Raw genomic sequence first — 17,676 nt, 5'->3', positions numbered from 1 at the left:
CCCCCGCTGCCATTCCCAGCAGCCGCAGGGCTGGTGGGGAGGAGGTGGCTGGTGCTAACCAGCCTCTCCCGTGCGCTGGGTCAGGAGACGTTTCTGGGCTGTGCTGGAGACCGCAGTGTTTGCCATGGCACCACGATGGCCGAGGAGCTGCTTGGGCTCACTGTGGCACCGGGCTGGGTGTGGGACGATGCCACAGTGCTGCGTCTGTGCCAAGAGCCAGGGCAGCTCGAGCCTGTCCTTGTGAGTATGGGGTCCTGATGCGCAAGAAGGGACATGAGGGACCCCAGGTTCCCCCATCATGATGTGCGGTGGCTTCACGGGCAGCCAGAGGCTGGGGCAGGGGAACAGCAGCTCCGTGGCTGGAGGAGCAGCCCTGGATATCTTTGCATTCACCCAGAGCATCTCCCAGCCCAGCAGCTGTAGGAAACTCCCGTGTCCTTGCGCAGTGACACCGCACGCTTGGTGCAAGCCTTGCCCGGCAGCTGCGTGCACATGGTCCTGGGAGCCCCCGCCAGCTCCCACATCCCATCGCCTTCCCCGAGGGGACGTTAGTGTGAGGCTCTGCCCCACTGCCCGCCTTGTGCATTACAGGGATCGATGGGGCTGAATCGATACCACCAGCTGGGGATTGAAAAGCCTCAAAAAGGCAACTGCACGCGCCTCTACCCAGCCCCAGGGCCCGGCACCCACTGCGGCACGTGCCAAGGCCTTGGGAATGCCAGCACCTCGTCGGGGCAGCCGGGCACTGGGGCAGCATCATCAAGTCCCCCACTAGCCCCAAAGCCAGAAATAGCAGAGCCTGTCATTCCCAGGGGTTATAAATAGCCTTGGCTATGGGGAGATGTTGTTTTTCTGCATGGAAAACGCTGCCCTAGTTCTGTTTCATCAATCTGCTGCCAGAAATAGTCCTAATTTCTTGGAAATTTCTTGCTGCTTGGGTGTGGGTTAAAGCACCGCCTCGCAGGGGCTCAGGGGGGACAGGGCAGGAGGCTGAGCCCACCTGGCATCGGGCACGGCCAGAGGGATCCCAGACCTTCCCCTCTCCATCCTTCTGCTGTAGGCAGCACATTGCCAGGGAAGAGCATGTCCCGTGCCCCACATCATCTGTGGGTCGGGGGCTTCAGGGGTGGCAGAAGGTCTGGCATGGGGCTGTGTACCCACGGAGCTCACACAGCATCTCTCCTCACAGCTGGACCCACAGGCCGTGCAGACGAAGAACTGGCACATGGATGTGATTGAGATGAACGGGGTAAGCAGGGCCACAGGGACCCACAGCCCCTCGCTCTGACTGCAGCCCCTTCCCCAGGGCTGTGCTGTGCCTTCATGCAACATGGAGGTGACGGGCCTGGGCTGGGCTGCTGGGACTCACCACCTGTCTCCTGCAGATCAAGGTGGAGTTCTCCATGAAGTTCACGAGCAGAGACATGAGCCTGAAGAGGACCCCATCCAAAAAGCAGACTGGCGTCTTTGGGGTCAAAATCAGCGTCGTGACAAAGTACGTGCAGGGCTGGGGGGGGCTGATCTGCTCCAGTCCCTGTACGTGTGGGGTTGCACCATGTCCCCTCGCTCCCACCAGCAGCAGAGAGCTCGGATTTTGCTCTCTGTTGGGGACTTGCCTGTTCCTTCGCCAGCTCCATCCTTCCCGCCCATCCTGCCCCTGGCCCAGGGTTTGCAGGGCTGGGCCGGCTGCTGCGGGGTCCCTCAGAAATCTTTGCTTATGGTTCCACTTTCCGAGGCAGGCGTGAGCGCTCCAAGGTGCCTTACATCGTGCGCCAGTGCATCGAGGAGGTGGAGAAGAGGGGCATCGAAGAGGTTGGCATCTACAGGATCTCTGGTGTCGCCACTGACATCCAGGCATTGAAAGCTGTCTTCGATGCAAGTGAGTGTCCTGAGGGATGGCTGCCCTGCACATCATGTTCCCCTGGGAGGGTTCCAGGCACCAAGGCCTCCCTGGTCCCTGCCCTGCAAGTCCAGGGTCTGGTTATTGCACTGCAGGTGTGCAAAATGCACCGCTGTGCCCAGGAAGGGGCTGGGGGTGAGGAGGAGGGTGTAGCTAGGAAAAACCCCCGGAGGTCCCAGCCTTGTTTGTGCTTTGGTGTCTCTGAGCTGCCGCCCTGCCTGGCTGGCTCCTGGGAGACACTGAGTCAGGGCAGCATTGCAAATGGATTTGCAAATTGTTCCACATCCTATTGCCCGGCCAGGAGGGAACCACTTGGCTCTTCCCAGCCCCAGCCTGGCTAAAAACAGGGCTGTGGACCCAGTGGTGCTCATCCTGCCTTCCAGTCGGCAGCCTGCCTGGGTGACACGGGGGGTTGAGACCCAGAGGGGGAAGGAGACGCAGGAGGTGTCACATGTGGGTGCTCTCTGGACAGATAACAAGGACATCCTGGTCATGCTGAGTGACATGGACATCAATGCCATCGCAGGCACGCTGAAGCTGTACTTCCGTGAGCTGCCCGAGCCCCTCCTCACTGACAGACTCTACCCCGCCTTCATGGAAGGGATCGGTAAGGCTTAGGAATGGGGAAGGGGTCGGTGCCCAAGCGTGGCTCTGTTTGGCATTGCCTGCTCTGGGATGGGAGACTCCTGAGGGTCCCTCGCAGCTTGGCCAGCTTGGTCCTGGCTGTCCTTGCCAGCTCCAGGCTCGGAGCTCGTGGTGCTGCTGCCCAGGGTGCGGGCAGAGCCCTGCGGGGCAGGGACAGCCACTCATGCACCAGCTTCTGGGAGGCATCTGGCCACGGTGGGTCCTGTGGCTGCACAAGATGTCACCAGCTCCTGCCCTGAGCCCTCTCCCTCCTTTTCAGCCCTCTCAGATCCTGCTGCCAAGGAGAACTGCATGATGCACCTTCTCCGTTCACTGCCTGACCCCAACCTCATCACCTTCCTCTTCCTGCTGGAGCACTTGAAAAGGTAATGGCTCAGCTTTGCGGCTCCTGGGGGCTGCTCGGCACAGGCAGGAGGTCAGGACAGGTCTGTCTTGCTGCTTTGCTGAAGGGTTTGGACACGAGTGGAGTTAAGAGCTGCTGTCTGATCCCTGGGATGCCTGCGTGGCCACAGGCTGATCCCGAACTGGAGGCAGATGGTGCTGTACTGGTGCAGAGCAGGGCTGCGGGCGGCAGCTGGGGCCAGCAACAGCAGCTCAGCGTTGGGCAGGTGCCAGAGCGGCCCTTTCCTCTCCCAGCCCCTCCAAGAGGGTGCAGCCCCAGGTGTGTCCCACCTGCCCTGTCTCCCTGGCCTCTGTCACATTCACCAGGGTCCTGGCCAGGCTGCAGCCTGTTCAGGCTGGGACCCAGCATGCCGTGAGTCCCTTTGGCTGGAAGCAGTGTTGGCTTCTCACAGCTCCTCTCCATGGGCCCCGTAGGATGCTGGACACATCCTAGAGCCGTTCTGCCCCACAGAGCACCCCCTGGCACCCCAGGGCCATGGTGCCAGCAGGGACTGTGCAGCGCGCGGCCGTTGATGCGGGTCAGCTCCGCAGGGAGCACACCACGTCCTCTGGCAAGATGCAGCTCTTGGCTGCGGCAGACAGTGTGCAGCTGGTTGGACAAGCTCTCCATGGGGAGCAGCTGGCCTTGGCACGGGATGGGGACTCAAATGGGAGCTGTGCAGTGTCCCCCTTAGCAGAAAAACTGAGGGCTACATCCCTTCCCACCAGCCCTGCAAAACAAGGTGCAATAATCCCTGTAACTTGCCTGCAGTGCGTGGCCAGGACCCAGAGACAGCTCTGGGGATGTGTCGCAGAGCTGCAGGTGATGCCCCATGATGCTCATCCCAGGGCGAGTGCAGCAATGTGTGGTTTGCTGAGCTTTATCTTGGACCAGATGAAGCCCATCTGAACCTGGGGACAAACAGTTCTGGGGCTCACTGGGGGCCCGAAAGCCGTGGAGGGCATGGGGCTGTGGGCAGGGTGGCAGTGCAGCATGCAGAGCCTGGCCAGAGCTGGCTGCGAGTTTGGGGCTGGGGCTCGCGGCTCATGTTACTTGCATCATAAAGCTTTTTTTTTTTTCCCTCTGGTTTGGCTAAAACCAAACAGAAAAAGTGATTGATGCTGGGGGGTGGGGAAGGAAAAATCCATTTCCATCCTGAGAACCGGGCACAGCCAGTTCCCACATCTGCTCCCCTGGCCAGGGCTCAACCGTGCAGCCTGTGCCGGGGAGCACAGCTGCCTCCTAACATGGCAATGTTGTGGCCCTGGTTCCCTCGATGCAGGCTGGCTGGGGTCCCACAGGGTCGGCAGGGTAGGGAGCCGTGGGGGGAGTGGGTGCGGGGAGGCACGGGCTGGTGTGGAGCTCCCCGTACCCTGCCGGGGCTCGGGAAGGGTGGAGGCCCCGCAGCACATAAGCAAGCAAGGGCTTGGTTGCTGCCACATCACACCCCGGGGCTCCCGGCCAGGCCCAGCAGCTCCAGCGGAGGCCGTGAAGGGGGCAGAGCTCCCTGCCCTGCACCTGGGTTTGCCAGGGGCTGTGAAGGGCAATGGCAAGCCAGAGGTGCCCCGGCGGGGCTGGGAGAAGGGAGAGCCCCTCACATCGCCCCATGGTTGCCCCATAGCTCATGCTCCCTTTCTCCCCCTAACCCGCAGGGTCGCTGAAAAGGAGCCCATCAATAAAATGTCTCTCCACAACCTGGCCACAGTCTTCGGGCCGACACTGCTGAGACCCTCAGAGGGGGAGAGCAAGGGACACCTCACCCTGGCCTCCGACATCTGGTCCCACGATGTGATGGCCCAGGTAAGAGCTGTGCTGGCAGTGTGGGGCCACAGCCCGCACCAGCACCCTTGGGGTGGGGAGCAGAGGGGTTTACCTGCCTGTCTGGGTAGATTTGTCACTCTGCTGGATGTGGCTGCACAGGGACAAGCTGGGAGGTGGCAGCTCTGCCCCTTTCTGGCCTAACACCCTCCATTTGCCTGCTACAGGTCCAGGTCCTTCTCTACTACCTGCAGCATCCTCCCATCTCCTTTACTGAGCTGAAACGCAACACACTTTACTTCTCCACGGACGTGTAGCCTGCAGGGAGAAGGCACCAGCTGCAAACACTCCCAGCTCCCTGCTGGGGGACACGGACTGGATCACAGCCCCCCAGGGAGACCGGCCCGGACCCAGGACGGTGCCGCCTGCAGCTCCTGTACAATCGCGTACCAGTGGCCCGGTCCCATTCCAGGCACCGTGCCTCTCTGTAAAGTAGTCGTGTCTTATGTCCCTTCTTGTGTTCAAGAGTTGGTTTTATGTATATTTGTTCGACGGAAGAGGTAGTGACTGACAAGGGCTGTGGACACAGGCTTCCCCCTCGGCTAGTTTTCTCCTGGACTCCTTTCTGCCCACTCAAACCTACCAGGCAGCCCCTTGTCTCGCCCAGCTCGAAGCCTGCAGCGTGCCACGAGTGCCTGTTCTGCTGCCCGGCTCCCCTGCTCCATGCCTGCATGTGCAGCACCGGCTCGCTTCAGAGGCTGGGAGCTCACGGGCTTCCCTCCCCGGTGACAGTGACCACCAGCTCTGCTTTGGCTTGCTGCCTGCGCAAACGTCGGACCCCGTGCCTGGATTCTGCTCTGGCCCGAGCAAACCTGCGACCACGAGAGCAGAGGAGTAAGGTGCTGCTTCCTCCTCGCCACGTCTCTTCTGGGTGCTTTCAGGCCAGTCCCCTCTACAGCCCTTATCCTGTGCTTTGCCTGTGTGCGTGTAGCGTGGCGGTTACTTGCCTCGCTGTTATCTCGCCTCCAAGTAGCGTTTTGGGGTAACCCATCACACCAGGCTGGAGCGAGGGGTGCTGTGCTGGTCTCAATCCACGGCAGGCTTGAGGGACAGCCAGACAGTCAGGTCTGCTTCCTCCACCACGGGCTGACCCCAGGTCTGTGCCCCAGCACCGATGGGGTCCCATCAGGGCACGTGGATCCCACAATTTCCCCAAGAAGCCATGGTGGGGCAGAGAGCGGGATCCCTGCTGTTTCCCCATGCCTGTACCTCTGCCGTAGCGAGGCGCACGCCCCTGCCAGCCCAGCACTGCCACAAGGGTTGCTGACACTGGCTGTGCCCTGTGGCAGAGCCTGCCCAGGCAACCAGCGTTCCTGCTGTGGCCACAAGAACGGGGAGGTTTTTGTTTCCCTCCTTGGCTGTCCCCGCTGCCCCGGGCAAATGGCAGCACGTGGCCCTGCCCCGGTGCCAGCCAGCTGAGCGCTCTGCAGCAGCTGGAAACCAGCGCAGAGGGACGGGAGGGAGGAGGAAAGCCTTCATGGCTTTCGCTACTGAAGGCAGAAGTGCTTCATTTTCTCTCTCACAAAGCAGTTGCTGCTGGGTGAGCCGTGCCCAGCCAGCTCAGGTCTGTTCTAGTTAGCAGCTCCAGTTGCTGACCCTTGAGGCTGGTGGCTGGAGTTGTCACACCACGTCCCAGGGCAGGACGGCCACATGCCTGTGCTCGCTGCCAGGCTGCGCTCTGGCCGCCCCAGCGCCTGGCTCCCAGTACACCCCTCACCCTCCCACACTCCCAGGTAGGTGCTGGTACCTGTTGGGACACAAAACCTTTCGCTCTGTGAGCTGAGTCCGTGTTCTCGTGGGAAAAGCCCCCCCCATCCCCGATTGCGTTGGCCCTGTGCTCTCCTGTGCCAAATGGAGATGGATGGGAAGTGACCAAGCGTATCCCTGCTAACAGCAGCGTTGCCTTTACCCTCCCGACTAACAGACTGTTCCCGGTAGAGCCTGGCCGCCTGCCACCGATGCACCAGGTATGTCCTAAGCCCACCCCCCCCCCTGGGGAAGGCAGCACCTGCCAGCCCTGCACCAGCAAAGCAACTAAAGGAGAGGAGGTCTTTCAGTCCCCCTCCAAAGGGCTCACACTCCAGACCCTGCTCCTCTTGACTACCAGCTAAACAGAAGGGAAACAGCATTGCAGAAAATAACCAGGCGCCTGTCTTGGCCCTGGACCCAGTAGGGAGGCCGAGTTTTAGATCTGACTGCACAACAGATCCCTCTCTGTGTGTCTGATTTGTTACATGTGTCCAAGTCTGTCCACGATACTGTCATTCCAGATGGAGACTCTGTACAGCCAAATCCCCCCTGCGACAGTGGCTGGAGGCCCGGTCCACACAGCCCCAGCACAACAGGCTGCGGCCGTCCCCGTGACTGGCTTTTGCTTGTCCCTACAGGAAGGAAAAGAGGGAGGGTGGACTCTTGCAGCTACAGGTAGAATAGAACTGTTAATTAATATTTGACTTTCAAAAGTTGTTAAGGATATATTTTTGTTTGTGTTTTGTTTCAATTTCTGTAGATTCTAAACTTTAAATGGCTGTAAACCATGTGAGGAGAAAAAAAAATGTTAATAAAAATGCAAAGCCCCAACATTTGCACAAAAGGAGCCCTGTGGTGTTGCTGTTTGCACTAACTGATCACCTTGGCATCACAGCTTCTTCTCTTTCTGTCGTGGAAATCTTCCTAGTTGCACTTCAAGCCAGTGGTATAAGCAGAGGCATTGTGCCAGGCAATCTTTTAAGAGACATCTTATGGTTTGGGCTACATCCTTGCATTTCAGTACGTTCTGGAGGAAAAAACCTGGACTGTCTGGAGTCAGTCTGGATTCAGCCCAGAATTACTCAAGCTTAAAATTCAGCTGACTTGCACAGCTTCTGGCCTGAGGATACTGAACAGGCACAGCAAGGGACATCAGGCGCTCTGGAAACCTCATCTGATAGATCACATGGTGCTGTCTCCCCACTTCTTTCCATGTGGGAATGGGAAACAATATGCCTCCAGACTGACCATTGCCCACAGTATCAGCCAAACCACCCTGCTAGTTTTGCTCTTCCAGGTAAGCGAGTGCTGTCACCATTCTGGGATGTCAAACCATGGATGCAAAGGAGGGGAAGTGGGTGGGAGAAGCCCTACTAGGTGCACGCACTCAATCTGAAATCCCGCTGTCTCAGAAAGATCAGGGTGGGTGTTTGCCCTTGTGGAGTGGCTCAATGAAGCCTAAACTCTTCTGAGTATAAAAATTACCCCCTGAGGTCCGAGAACAGAGCTTGGTTTGAAGAGCAAGAGGGCTAATATGAACACAAATCAAAAAGGGAGCAGTTCCTTGAGCTAATGAACATACGTTTTGACATCAGTACCAATGTTCTGCAGAAATAACACTTTGCTTCCCACAGTGTAACACTGGGGCACTCAGAGGTGTTTCAGGGACGTGATGGGAAACAGACAGTGCTAAGTGAACGCCCAGTTATCTGTCTAACAGCGGTTTATTCTCACAACTCTGCTTTCTAGTCTCACTATCAAACTGCTGGAACTAATGATGTGAGCCTGTGGCAGTTAAAGCAGTAGCAAGATTATTTGTACTCCCACAGTGAGGTTAAATCAGGCTAGCCAAGTGGCTACACAGAATTATACTTCTGCAACAACCTCTTTTTTTTCCCCTTAAACTGTTTTGTTCATCTGCCAGTAACCACATGGTTCGAAGGCTAAGGGTTCATTTTTTGCTTTTCCCTTTAAGACATGGTAAAGAAATCTGGCTCTCATCTCTGTACTTGAAATAAGACAAGTTGTACAGATGGTGGTTTCTCTTCAGCTGGTATTTTAAGAAAAGCCTGGAACAAACTTATTTCTCCACAGGATCTTACCTCTCCCCAACAGAGTAGCAAGCTGCAAACTGGTAAGTGTTAAACAGTTGCAGCATGTTCAAACACACGGTAACCTAAATCACTGCATTTCTTTTTGGAGATTGTCCTTCTGTCTCTTTTGATGCTAGCAACAGAGTTAATCAAAATCAGACCCAAAGGATTGAAAAAGCTCAGAGTCCAGGCTTGTTTCCTGGAAACTGACAGTCAGCTGATCCGTCCTGGAGATACTGCTCGCTGCGCCTGGCTCCCTCCTCACATACTCCCGCAAGTCTGCCTGAAGCAGCACACCAGGGCTCAGAGCCAGATTATTGTTAGTCATTCAGGAAGAGCAGCCAACACCATCCAGCTTGCACTGATCAGGACTCCGAAGGCAGTGGGAAGGTAACCCTGATGGTTCTGCCGTGATGCAGGCTCTTAGCAGCAGCACTGGAACTAAAGGGAAACTTGCTCCCAAGGGATCCTGCTGTTACCGCAGATAGTAATCGATTGCAGCGGAGAAAGCAGCAAACCCACCACAGCCGATAACCCCTGCCTTCAAACCAGCTGCAATGCAAAAAAGGTGGGAAAGAATGAGACAAAATAGGAGATTTTTCTTCCCAGAAACTAGCTTAGGCTGTGCTGGCCTGAAGAGCTTACACCTGCAGGAACCCGGTGGTTCACTAGCAGGGAACACTGGCACTACCATTGCCCAGGGTGAGGCAGGGAACCTGGCACACACTGGACTTAAAACTACCACGGCTGGACTAGCCCGGCACGCTGGCAGGGTGCTGTGTTGCCAAGTCTCCCTCCAAGGGATAGAAAATGCCAGTGGTCATTGCTGACTTGAGCATGCTCTGATCTGAGCGCTGCGAGTGGCTTTGCAGTTGGACTAGGGAGGGATAGGAAGGGCAGCTACTGCTTTGAAAGCTCCAAGAGGATTAGGTCCAGGACAGACACAAGTTAACAAGCTCAATTAGAAGCACTTTCAGTAGCACTTTCTTCTTTTATGCTCTATGGACAGGTTTTTTTCTCAAGCAGAGGTGAGAGAAGTTTGATATTTCTGATGAGCAGAGCAGCTCTCTTCCTACTTGGGGCTTTTCTCCAGATGTTGTTAGCACTCAAGGCTTCCCAAAGGCCCCACTGGTGCCTGCTGGACTAAAATCCCAGTGTTCCTGCTCTTTCACAGCTATATAGAATTGTCTGAACTGACATATGAGAAAGGAGGAAACCATTTTACACACTGTGCAAATTAACAGACTTACTGCCAGTGAAATAGTATATATAAGTAGAGCTCTGTTAACACAAGAGCTGTAGCTTCAGAGTTGCTCAGTATGTATTTTTGGCTCCCTCCCCACAACACCACAGAAGAGTGTGGAGAGCTAACACCATTTTCTGATTTTTCTCTCAAGTCAATTCTGTTGATTTTCCTCCAATCTCACCGTCCTGTATGACCAAGCCTTCTCTACCCACACATATCTTTCAAGCTGACAGGAAAGCAATAGAGAGCAGTTCTGCCAGTCTGGAGTATGCTCTCATGTTGACATCACCATAACACCATGCAAAGAGATTTGTAGCGTTCTGTTAAAAACACCGCTTACTGCGTAACTGAATTAGAGTCTTATCACAGAAATAGTTCATAGCAGGCTCTACCAACCTCTGAAGCCGATTGCTCCTCCGGTGATGCAGCCACTAATAACACTATTCTTCCAGTCTGACTTTCCACGATACTGTGGAATTAAAAATCAGAATCAACAAGTAAATACGGAACAAACGCTCAGTATCCGTACTAATACCAAGAAAGATTAAATGACCTTCCAGGCCCTTCTCAGCTGAGGATGCTTTTCCCTCTATTCTCAGCAGATGGCCCCCTGCACTCTCAAACACAGGACTTGCAGGGCCAGAAGAGGAAGGAACGGGTCACCAGGAGAGGTAAGACAAATCCATATGGTGCAATGCAGTGCTATGGCAAAGATTCCCAGGTGAGCCAATACAGCCCCCTGAACACGGCGCTGTGCACTGGTGCCAGCTCAGAGATTTTAGAGGCACTGTAACTACAGGAGTGCAACACTGAGCCTGGCCATGCAGCCTGGTTCTCAGCACAGGTGAGAGCACAGCACCCTGCTGACAAAGGTGTACTATTTCCATAGCCAGAGCACGCTCATTTTTCACCAGTGCAGAGATCTCTTTGTTCTGCTCCATTACGCAGGCAAATACACTTTTCTTCGTAGTTAAGAAATAATTGTCTTTCAATTAAAAGGCAGTACTCAAAATTCATAACAGGCTAATTTTTCTATTTAAGAAAACGGATGATAGATCTACCACTGAGCTGTACAAGAACATTTCTTGCTGCAGGGGCAAGACAAAATAGGCCTGTTACTTAAGAACTTTCATTAAAGGATCCCTTTCTGCATATGGATTTTTTTAGAGGTTCAAATTACCACGTTGCAACACACAGTTTGATGTTTTAAAGTAACAAGTACTTGTAGCTAGGGTTTTGAAAAGTAATGCCTATACTTGCCAATATGTTCAGGACTTGACCCGAAAAGGACTTCACTATTGCATGCTCTTCTGTTCATTCTGTCAGACAACAGTTCTGAAACTCGTCTCTAAACTGAAAAGCTCTGATGGCCAAGAAAGAGACCAAACTAGCCTACTCTCTTACCCTGTTATAAAGGGGATATACATACTTATTTGGATCTAGTAAAAGCGATTATTAAGCGTACAAGAAAACATTTCATAATACTTAAGAATTTATTACTCACAGATTCTACCACACATTCGGTGCAGGAGAACATGGCGCCCACAATGGCAAAGTTCTTTGCATAGGATATGCCTCGCTGCCCCATATCTTTGAGGACTTCTTTTGCAGTTGGTGTGCGATATGGATCCTTGGGATCAAACCCAACATTGGTGTCGATGCCAGCTGTGAAGACCCCAAACGCACCTCCCAGAACAAATCCTGTAAAGGACAAACAGTATAAAATGAACCCTGGCTGGATTCGAGCAGTACATTGCCCACAGGAAACAGAGCACCTCCGCTTCCACTGTCTGTCAACGCTGCAGTGTGAAAGGGGCTGTGCAAGAGTGCAAATGGCCTGTCCCTTGATCCTGCAGACACTGTTGCTGACAGCTTGTGCTGAGGAAAGGCTGTGAGTACCTCTTCCTTTGCAAGGAAGGAAAACAGACAGACCCCACCATGCCACCTGTGACAGCCACTGGAGGAGGCCTCGAGGACGAAAGACTAAACACGGGGGTTGCTGTGCTGCAGCCTCTTTTCCACCCGCCCTTCTCCCGATGTTACAGGTCCGTGCCCCCCCCCGCCAGCTGGCTGCCCCGACCACAGCTCCCCCTCAACGCCCCCTCCGCCGCTGCAGTACAGCCTGTTGCTGCAGCACCTGGTGGGCGAGCAGCGAGGATAACTAAAATCTGTCTTTCTGTTGTAAAATGCAAGCTTAGCTCGTGTTAAATCACATAGAAACCGTGGCTCTTGTGTGCTTGCTCTGTTTGGCAATGAGGTGAGAAATGTTGTGTTTTACCCTTGGTAAACAAGGTGCCGTGAACGTTAAAAATCTTCTGCATGCTTTGCTTGTGTTTCACTTTGCTTAGCCTGTTGTGCTTTCTTGTTTTTGTGGACTAGAACCGGTTTTCTGTTTAGGTCAGCATAAGTGAAGATAGGTATGCCTTTAATATAGTATTCTTGACTTATTTTTTGATCTTTCTCTATTTTAATTTTAAAGTTACCCATAGTCTTTTAACCCCTGAGAAATAGCTGTGATGGTTTCAATGGTATGCTTCGAAGTAGTGTATTTCAATAAGTGAAAATTATTTAAAAGATTTAATGATTATTTTAAAACTATGAATTAAGTATGAAATCTTCCTGATACCCTGAAATGCAACTCTTTAGAGACCATGAAGTAATTACATTTCTTTCTTTTTTATCCTTTGCACTTTATCTTGTTTCTGTCTTAGTTTAGGACTTCATCCGTAGGTTCAAATAACAATTTAAATTGATGATTTTACCACTATAAGTATCTCATTATACAAAGTTCGTTTTCAACAACTTTCCTCTTAAATTCCACTGCCCTCTACTGGCTGGATCAGTAGGATCCACCTGCCCTGTGCTCTCCCCTCCACTATTTTTACTCCTTTTGTTTGTTGGTTGGTTCTCTTTGTGGTTTTGGGGGTTTTTTTTTTTTTTTTTTTTTTTTTTTTTTTTTTTTTTTTTTTTTTTTTTTTAAGGTCAGAAACTGTTGAAAAGCACACTGTTAAAATGTACTAAACCAGTATCTTTACAAGGTAGAGAAGGTTGCTGGCAGGACGATTTCCCTAAGGAGCCCTGAACTTTAGATTTCAATCTTCTCCTTGATCCAAAATAACCTAGTTAGGCTTTGCAGTGTGACTTCAAGATCAGCCCATTTTCCAGAGGCATAAATGGAAAAAAGGCATGTAGAATCTGAGCACTGAGAATTTACATGTATACCTGGAATATTGTTTTGACTCTGTTTTCTCTGTTCCCGGGTTTTGGAGAGAATGCAGGGTTACTCTCTTTTTGGTAAATATAGTATTTTTATAAATAAATATTTTGTAAATATAATTCTATAAAATATTTTAAATAAATATAAGTATGTAAAATCTATATTTATTTCTCCTGCTTGGGTGTTTGAATAGTTTTCTCATTTTCCCATTCATGCTGTTCTGTGTTTTACACATGAACAAATACATGTGCTTGAGTATTTGAATAATCTCATCTGCCTGAACAGACTTTTCATGTGAGTGAAATCAGATGGGGGATTAAGGCTTGGAGCGAGAATCTGAGAGTTCAACATATCTTTGATAAATAAGTTGTTCAAATGAAACTTCCAGCTGTTTCTTTTTTTATAGACCTGTGAAGCTTTGTTATTGCAGACGTGTATAGCCAATGTATTTGATCCTTTTCCTTCACCAGGCTCTAACTGTCTGAATGTTGTCCCTGAAATGACACTTTCATCTTGGAGCTGTTAAGTCCAATATAAGATCTTAGGTTATTTTTAACCTTGCCTAGTCCCAGATGAAACATTTTCGTTTTGTGTGATGACAGCATTAGGTGCAGATGATCATGACTTTTTCTACAGCCTGCAATGGACATGATGCTCCAACATGCTCAGCATCTGTTTCAGCAGAGGGCAGCACATGGGGATATTAAATAATCTCATTTCACTTGACCTTTAGAGTGTCTCAGTCTTTCTCCCACACTTCAGTATTCTCCAGAGAGGATAAACCTTGGAAATGATGGGGATTTTGTCTGAAATCCTGTTTTTACGTATGTTCCTTACTTGTAGAGCTCTTAGGTTTTGCATAGGCTTTGACTGTCACTTTGGCATTGCTTTTTTTTTTTTTTTAATTTTAAAAAACATGTTTTCATAGCGCTCAACTTTATTTTGTAAAACTGCCTGTTCCAGAGTCTTTTCTGAAGTTATTTAACTGGACGGGAAGTGGCTGAAGGAAGTCAGCAGTAATTAGATTAAATCCATGCTTTTTCTCTCATGCCTACCTGTCTGCACCTTTTTCCTCTTACCAGAACTGTGATGATCCAGGGAGATGAGAGGAAGAGGGGATAAATTAATGGATATTTTCATGAAAAAAGGAAAAGCTTTCAGTCATTCCACCAGCAGCAGAAAGTATGGCTGCTTTGTAGTTGGTCACACTGCTGACCTTGCCCCTTGTGTGGTGAAGAAACTTCCAGTGGCTACAAAAGGAAGTGTGCTGGGACCTGCTGGGCTCTGATTCTGTCAGCAACACTTAATGTTTCCATTTTATAGTCTTCTCAACTATATATTAAGTCAGATGCTTTCCCGCTTCTCATTCAGGTTGTGAATGTAGTTTAGGTTTTTGTTTGTTTAAAAGATTTTTAGATTTGGAAGGGCATTAGAGAAGTGCTTTGAAATATACTTGAATTCATTGAAGGAAAGTTGCTTTAACTTCTGTACTTCCCTTGGCTTATGTGAGTTTAACCAATTTATTTGAGAGTGCAGTTACTTTTTTCTTCTGAGGTAGCAAGGCTTTCCATGTTGGACAGTACTGTCACTACCATGGCAAACAGCACAAGTACTGAAGAAAGGTTAAATTGTAGCTAGATGGCAGGTATATGGGAGTTAAAACTGAAAAGGCATCCTGGCTCACTGATTTATTTTTTTCTCTAGTTCAATATAAGATAGACTGCAGAGAGAGATATTTCAATAAAATCTCTTTTTAGGATCAGCTGACTTGGTCCTTGTGACTGTTCTGTAACTCAGAGAAGGAGCAGGATGTGGGTTTTCAAGATGATTGTTTGATCCTGCCTGCTCTCGTTAAAGTTTTACATCTCAAAGTGCACGTCCTTTTTGAAAGTAAGGTGGTTTCTTTGTGTTTGTCCCACTTCAGCAAGTTACTCCTTCCCCTCTTCACAATTTCCCTAATATTACACATACTTTTGTTTTCACCTATGAAGTTTGAAATGTGCTTGTGTTGTAACTCATGGTCTAAAAAAAGATCCGTGTAAAGTTTCAGACATCATCATCATCATCTCCCAGGGATTTTAGCTGTTGCTATAGAAGCCTAAATTCTCTTTTGAGAGACCTTTCCAATAGAAAGATGTTGATACTGGAGGAGAGTCGTCATGGAAATATGCAGCAAAAAGAGAAAGGAAATCTCAGTTTGATGACTATTACATAGGTTTAGCCAACTTGGTGAAGTGGTTTTACATCTAGAGATCTGATTCTGCAGATTCTCTGTGTTACATTCCAGTGGACTGGAACGCTACAGACTAGAACCTAAAGAAATAAATTATTTAACATCTATATGATGAAAGATACATCTTCAACGCAGTCAGCTTCATGTTTATCCAGATTCAAATTTCCTCACTGCATAATACCATCTAAAAAGCAGCATGACAGTATTCCTTAGGGTACCCAACCCTCCAGATGGGGACACAAGGTCCCTTTTGAGCCAGGTTTGTGGCTGCATTGCAGGAACGGGGCTTGTTGGTTCCCTGGTGTCAGGCCATTGGGGTGGGTGCAGAGAGCACCGGTTTTGGCAGCTGCCACCAGTGTTTCTCTGCTGGAAAGGTTCCCTCCAGGTGATGTTGGTAGTCCAGGGAATTTCCCAGCAGCCTGGTTCTAAAGTGGGATGAGCTGTAGCATAGCTTTTTATTATGCTTCTGGCAATGACCGCTCTGAAAGGATTTATAGAGCTACCACTATCGAAATGAGGCTTTCGGAACCAATTTTCAGATTACTAACTAAAAATAGTTTATTCTTGCAAGCTTCAGTGCCCTTTCAGATTTGAACAGGAGTACTTTGTGTCCAGCTAAATGGTGGTATAAGCAGATCTTGCTACATAAATTTCTTGTCCACTTATACCATCACTAAGCCTGGTTGGTTCCCTGGCGTCAAGCTTTTTGTGCCTTTCTTACTAAAGCCTCCTGATATCTAATAGATGTGATTATGAGTGAGCTGCCTTTAAATATCTATTACCAGTGTCACCATGGTAACTGCTGTAAGAGTTTCTTGCTGGGAGAAGGTTTCCAGCTCCCTGAGATACAACAGGACAAAATGCTTAGGCTGTTGTTTTCACAGTTTGAATGAGATCACATGCAATATCAAAGAGGAAAAAATAACATACTTCTTACTTTTAATAACAGTGAATGTTAATGGTATTGAAAAGAGTAAGATTGATTCTGGAGTCTGTTCTCAGAGAACAGAGGACAGTTCCACGGGCAGGGACAGACCAAGCTTTCCCTGCAGAGCATGCCTTCTCTAGCAAGCTCCTGCAGGAATAGGAAAAATGTTGCTTTCCTTGACTGAGCCAACACTTGGCTTTTCTTTTGATACTGTCAACAAATGAACTGATTAGTCCTAATGAAGGATGAAAAATCGTGACATTCCACTTGCCACAGAAGCAGACTTGCTGAGTGATTCAGTGTGGAGTAGAAAAAAATTGAGCTGGCTTGTGTGTTCTCATTTCTCTGTATTCCCTATCAGCTCTAGGCCTTCAGCTGCTGTGTACCAGGCTAGCAGTGTTAGTTGGGCAATATCCAGAGTGACTTTCATCCTGTCCTGGATTTCCTAATCTTCCCCTTTCCTTCTCTCACATCTGCTTTCTTTCCCAAGTTCTTGCTGCTTGGCCAGTCAGTGCTCTTTTGCTCTGTAATGACAGTTGTTTCTATAGGTGTCTCCACATGACAGGTTCACTAATGTCCCTCACGTCGACTCTGTCATCTCAGGGGGTCGATTTGCTTCCATTTTTTTATTTATTTATGGTAAACAGGTCAGAAACTCCATAGGCTACTTCTTCCTTTTCATGCCATCTGTTCTCTTGCTTCATTACCCTCCTATTTTAGTATCTGCTGGAGATTTTAAATTATCACTTGCTTTTATAGAAACTTGGAAAGCTGAGCACCTATTTCTGCTGCTCTCCCACTTCATTAACTGTGCCTGCTGCTTTTGGCATTTAGGCCTTCTACCTTTCGGTAAGGGAGGCTTCCATTTGTGTAACGGGCTGCTCAGTAGAGTTGTTCTGTGCAAGAAAATGGGAGGCTGAGCTCATGGGCCTTGAGAACAAGTGCAATTTGCATTCACTTTCTGTGTTTGTGTGTGGGGACAACTGACATGAACAGAGCCAGAGTGAGCGATACTGTGCACCTCAGTGATGGAAAGAGTTCTGCCTGTCTGGAGGATGAGTTCATGCTGATGAAGCGCTGATATTTGTCCTTACCCGCCTCATAGGCAACACGATCCATATACTGAGATCTTTTTTTGCTGAGCTTAAAAACACTCATAACTGATTTTAGTTATAATGTTTATTGTGTGCCAAATTTTGGCTGAGGATTTGAAGTCTGAAGTACTTATGATTACTAACCAAGAAATCCAAGGAAATAATTTTCATAAGAAATCTTGAAAGCAGAACCTGGATCTCAGAATGGAATTTGCTTGCATTATACCACTGCATGTTTCTTAATAGTTATTCTGTAAGACTGTGGTTAATACTGGGAGGATCTCAGCTACTTCAAATTTCATCTGAAGTGTGCTAAGCTGATTTAAAAGTTTAAGCAGCAGCAAACATGTTTGTTCATACAAGCTGTCTGG

General features: G+C 49.8%; 2 protein-coding genes across 2 annotated transcripts in view; one reads left to right on the top strand and one right to left on the bottom strand.

The window, feature by feature from the left end:
- The window catches only part of ABR (ABR, RhoGEF and GTPase activating protein), a 23,320-nt gene extending 15,995 nt beyond the window's left edge, over window positions 1–7,325 (top strand). The window contains exons 16-22 of the mRNA XM_026861496.1: window positions 1,190–1,249; window positions 1,386–1,495; window positions 1,740–1,879; window positions 2,373–2,507; window positions 2,805–2,910; window positions 4,580–4,727; window positions 4,913–7,325. Of these exons, the coding sequence (XP_026717297.1) occupies window positions 1,190–1,249; window positions 1,386–1,495; window positions 1,740–1,879; window positions 2,373–2,507; window positions 2,805–2,910; window positions 4,580–4,727; window positions 4,913–5,002 (789 nt within the window). The 3' untranslated portion in view covers window positions 5,003–7,325. The remainder of the gene's footprint in view (window positions 1–1,189; window positions 1,250–1,385; window positions 1,496–1,739; window positions 1,880–2,372; window positions 2,508–2,804; window positions 2,911–4,579; window positions 4,728–4,912) is intronic.
- Window positions 7,326–8,199: 874 nt separating this feature from the next.
- On the bottom strand, window positions 8,200–17,330 carry TIMM22 (translocase of inner mitochondrial membrane 22). The gene is made up of 4 exons (XM_026861826.1): window positions 17,306–17,330; window positions 11,338–11,534; window positions 10,230–10,302; window positions 8,200–9,139 (listed from the first exon to the last, which is right to left on the bottom strand). Exons 1-4 carry the CDS (start codon window positions 17,328–17,330, stop codon window positions 9,063–9,065), a joined length of 372 nt encoding a protein of 123 aa, XP_026717627.1. The 3' UTR covers window positions 8,200–9,062.
- Between the last annotated feature and the right edge of the window lie 346 nt (window positions 17,331–17,676).

The sequence above is a fragment of the Athene cunicularia genome (assembly GCF_003259725.1).
Source record: "Athene cunicularia isolate RWA chromosome 19 unlocalized genomic scaffold, athCun1 chr19_part1, whole genome shotgun sequence".
NCBI lineage: Eukaryota > Metazoa > Chordata > Aves > Strigiformes > Strigidae > Athene > Athene cunicularia.
The sequence above is the reverse complement of the archived record's forward strand: the minus strand, read 5'-3'. Positions and strand labels throughout refer to the sequence as shown.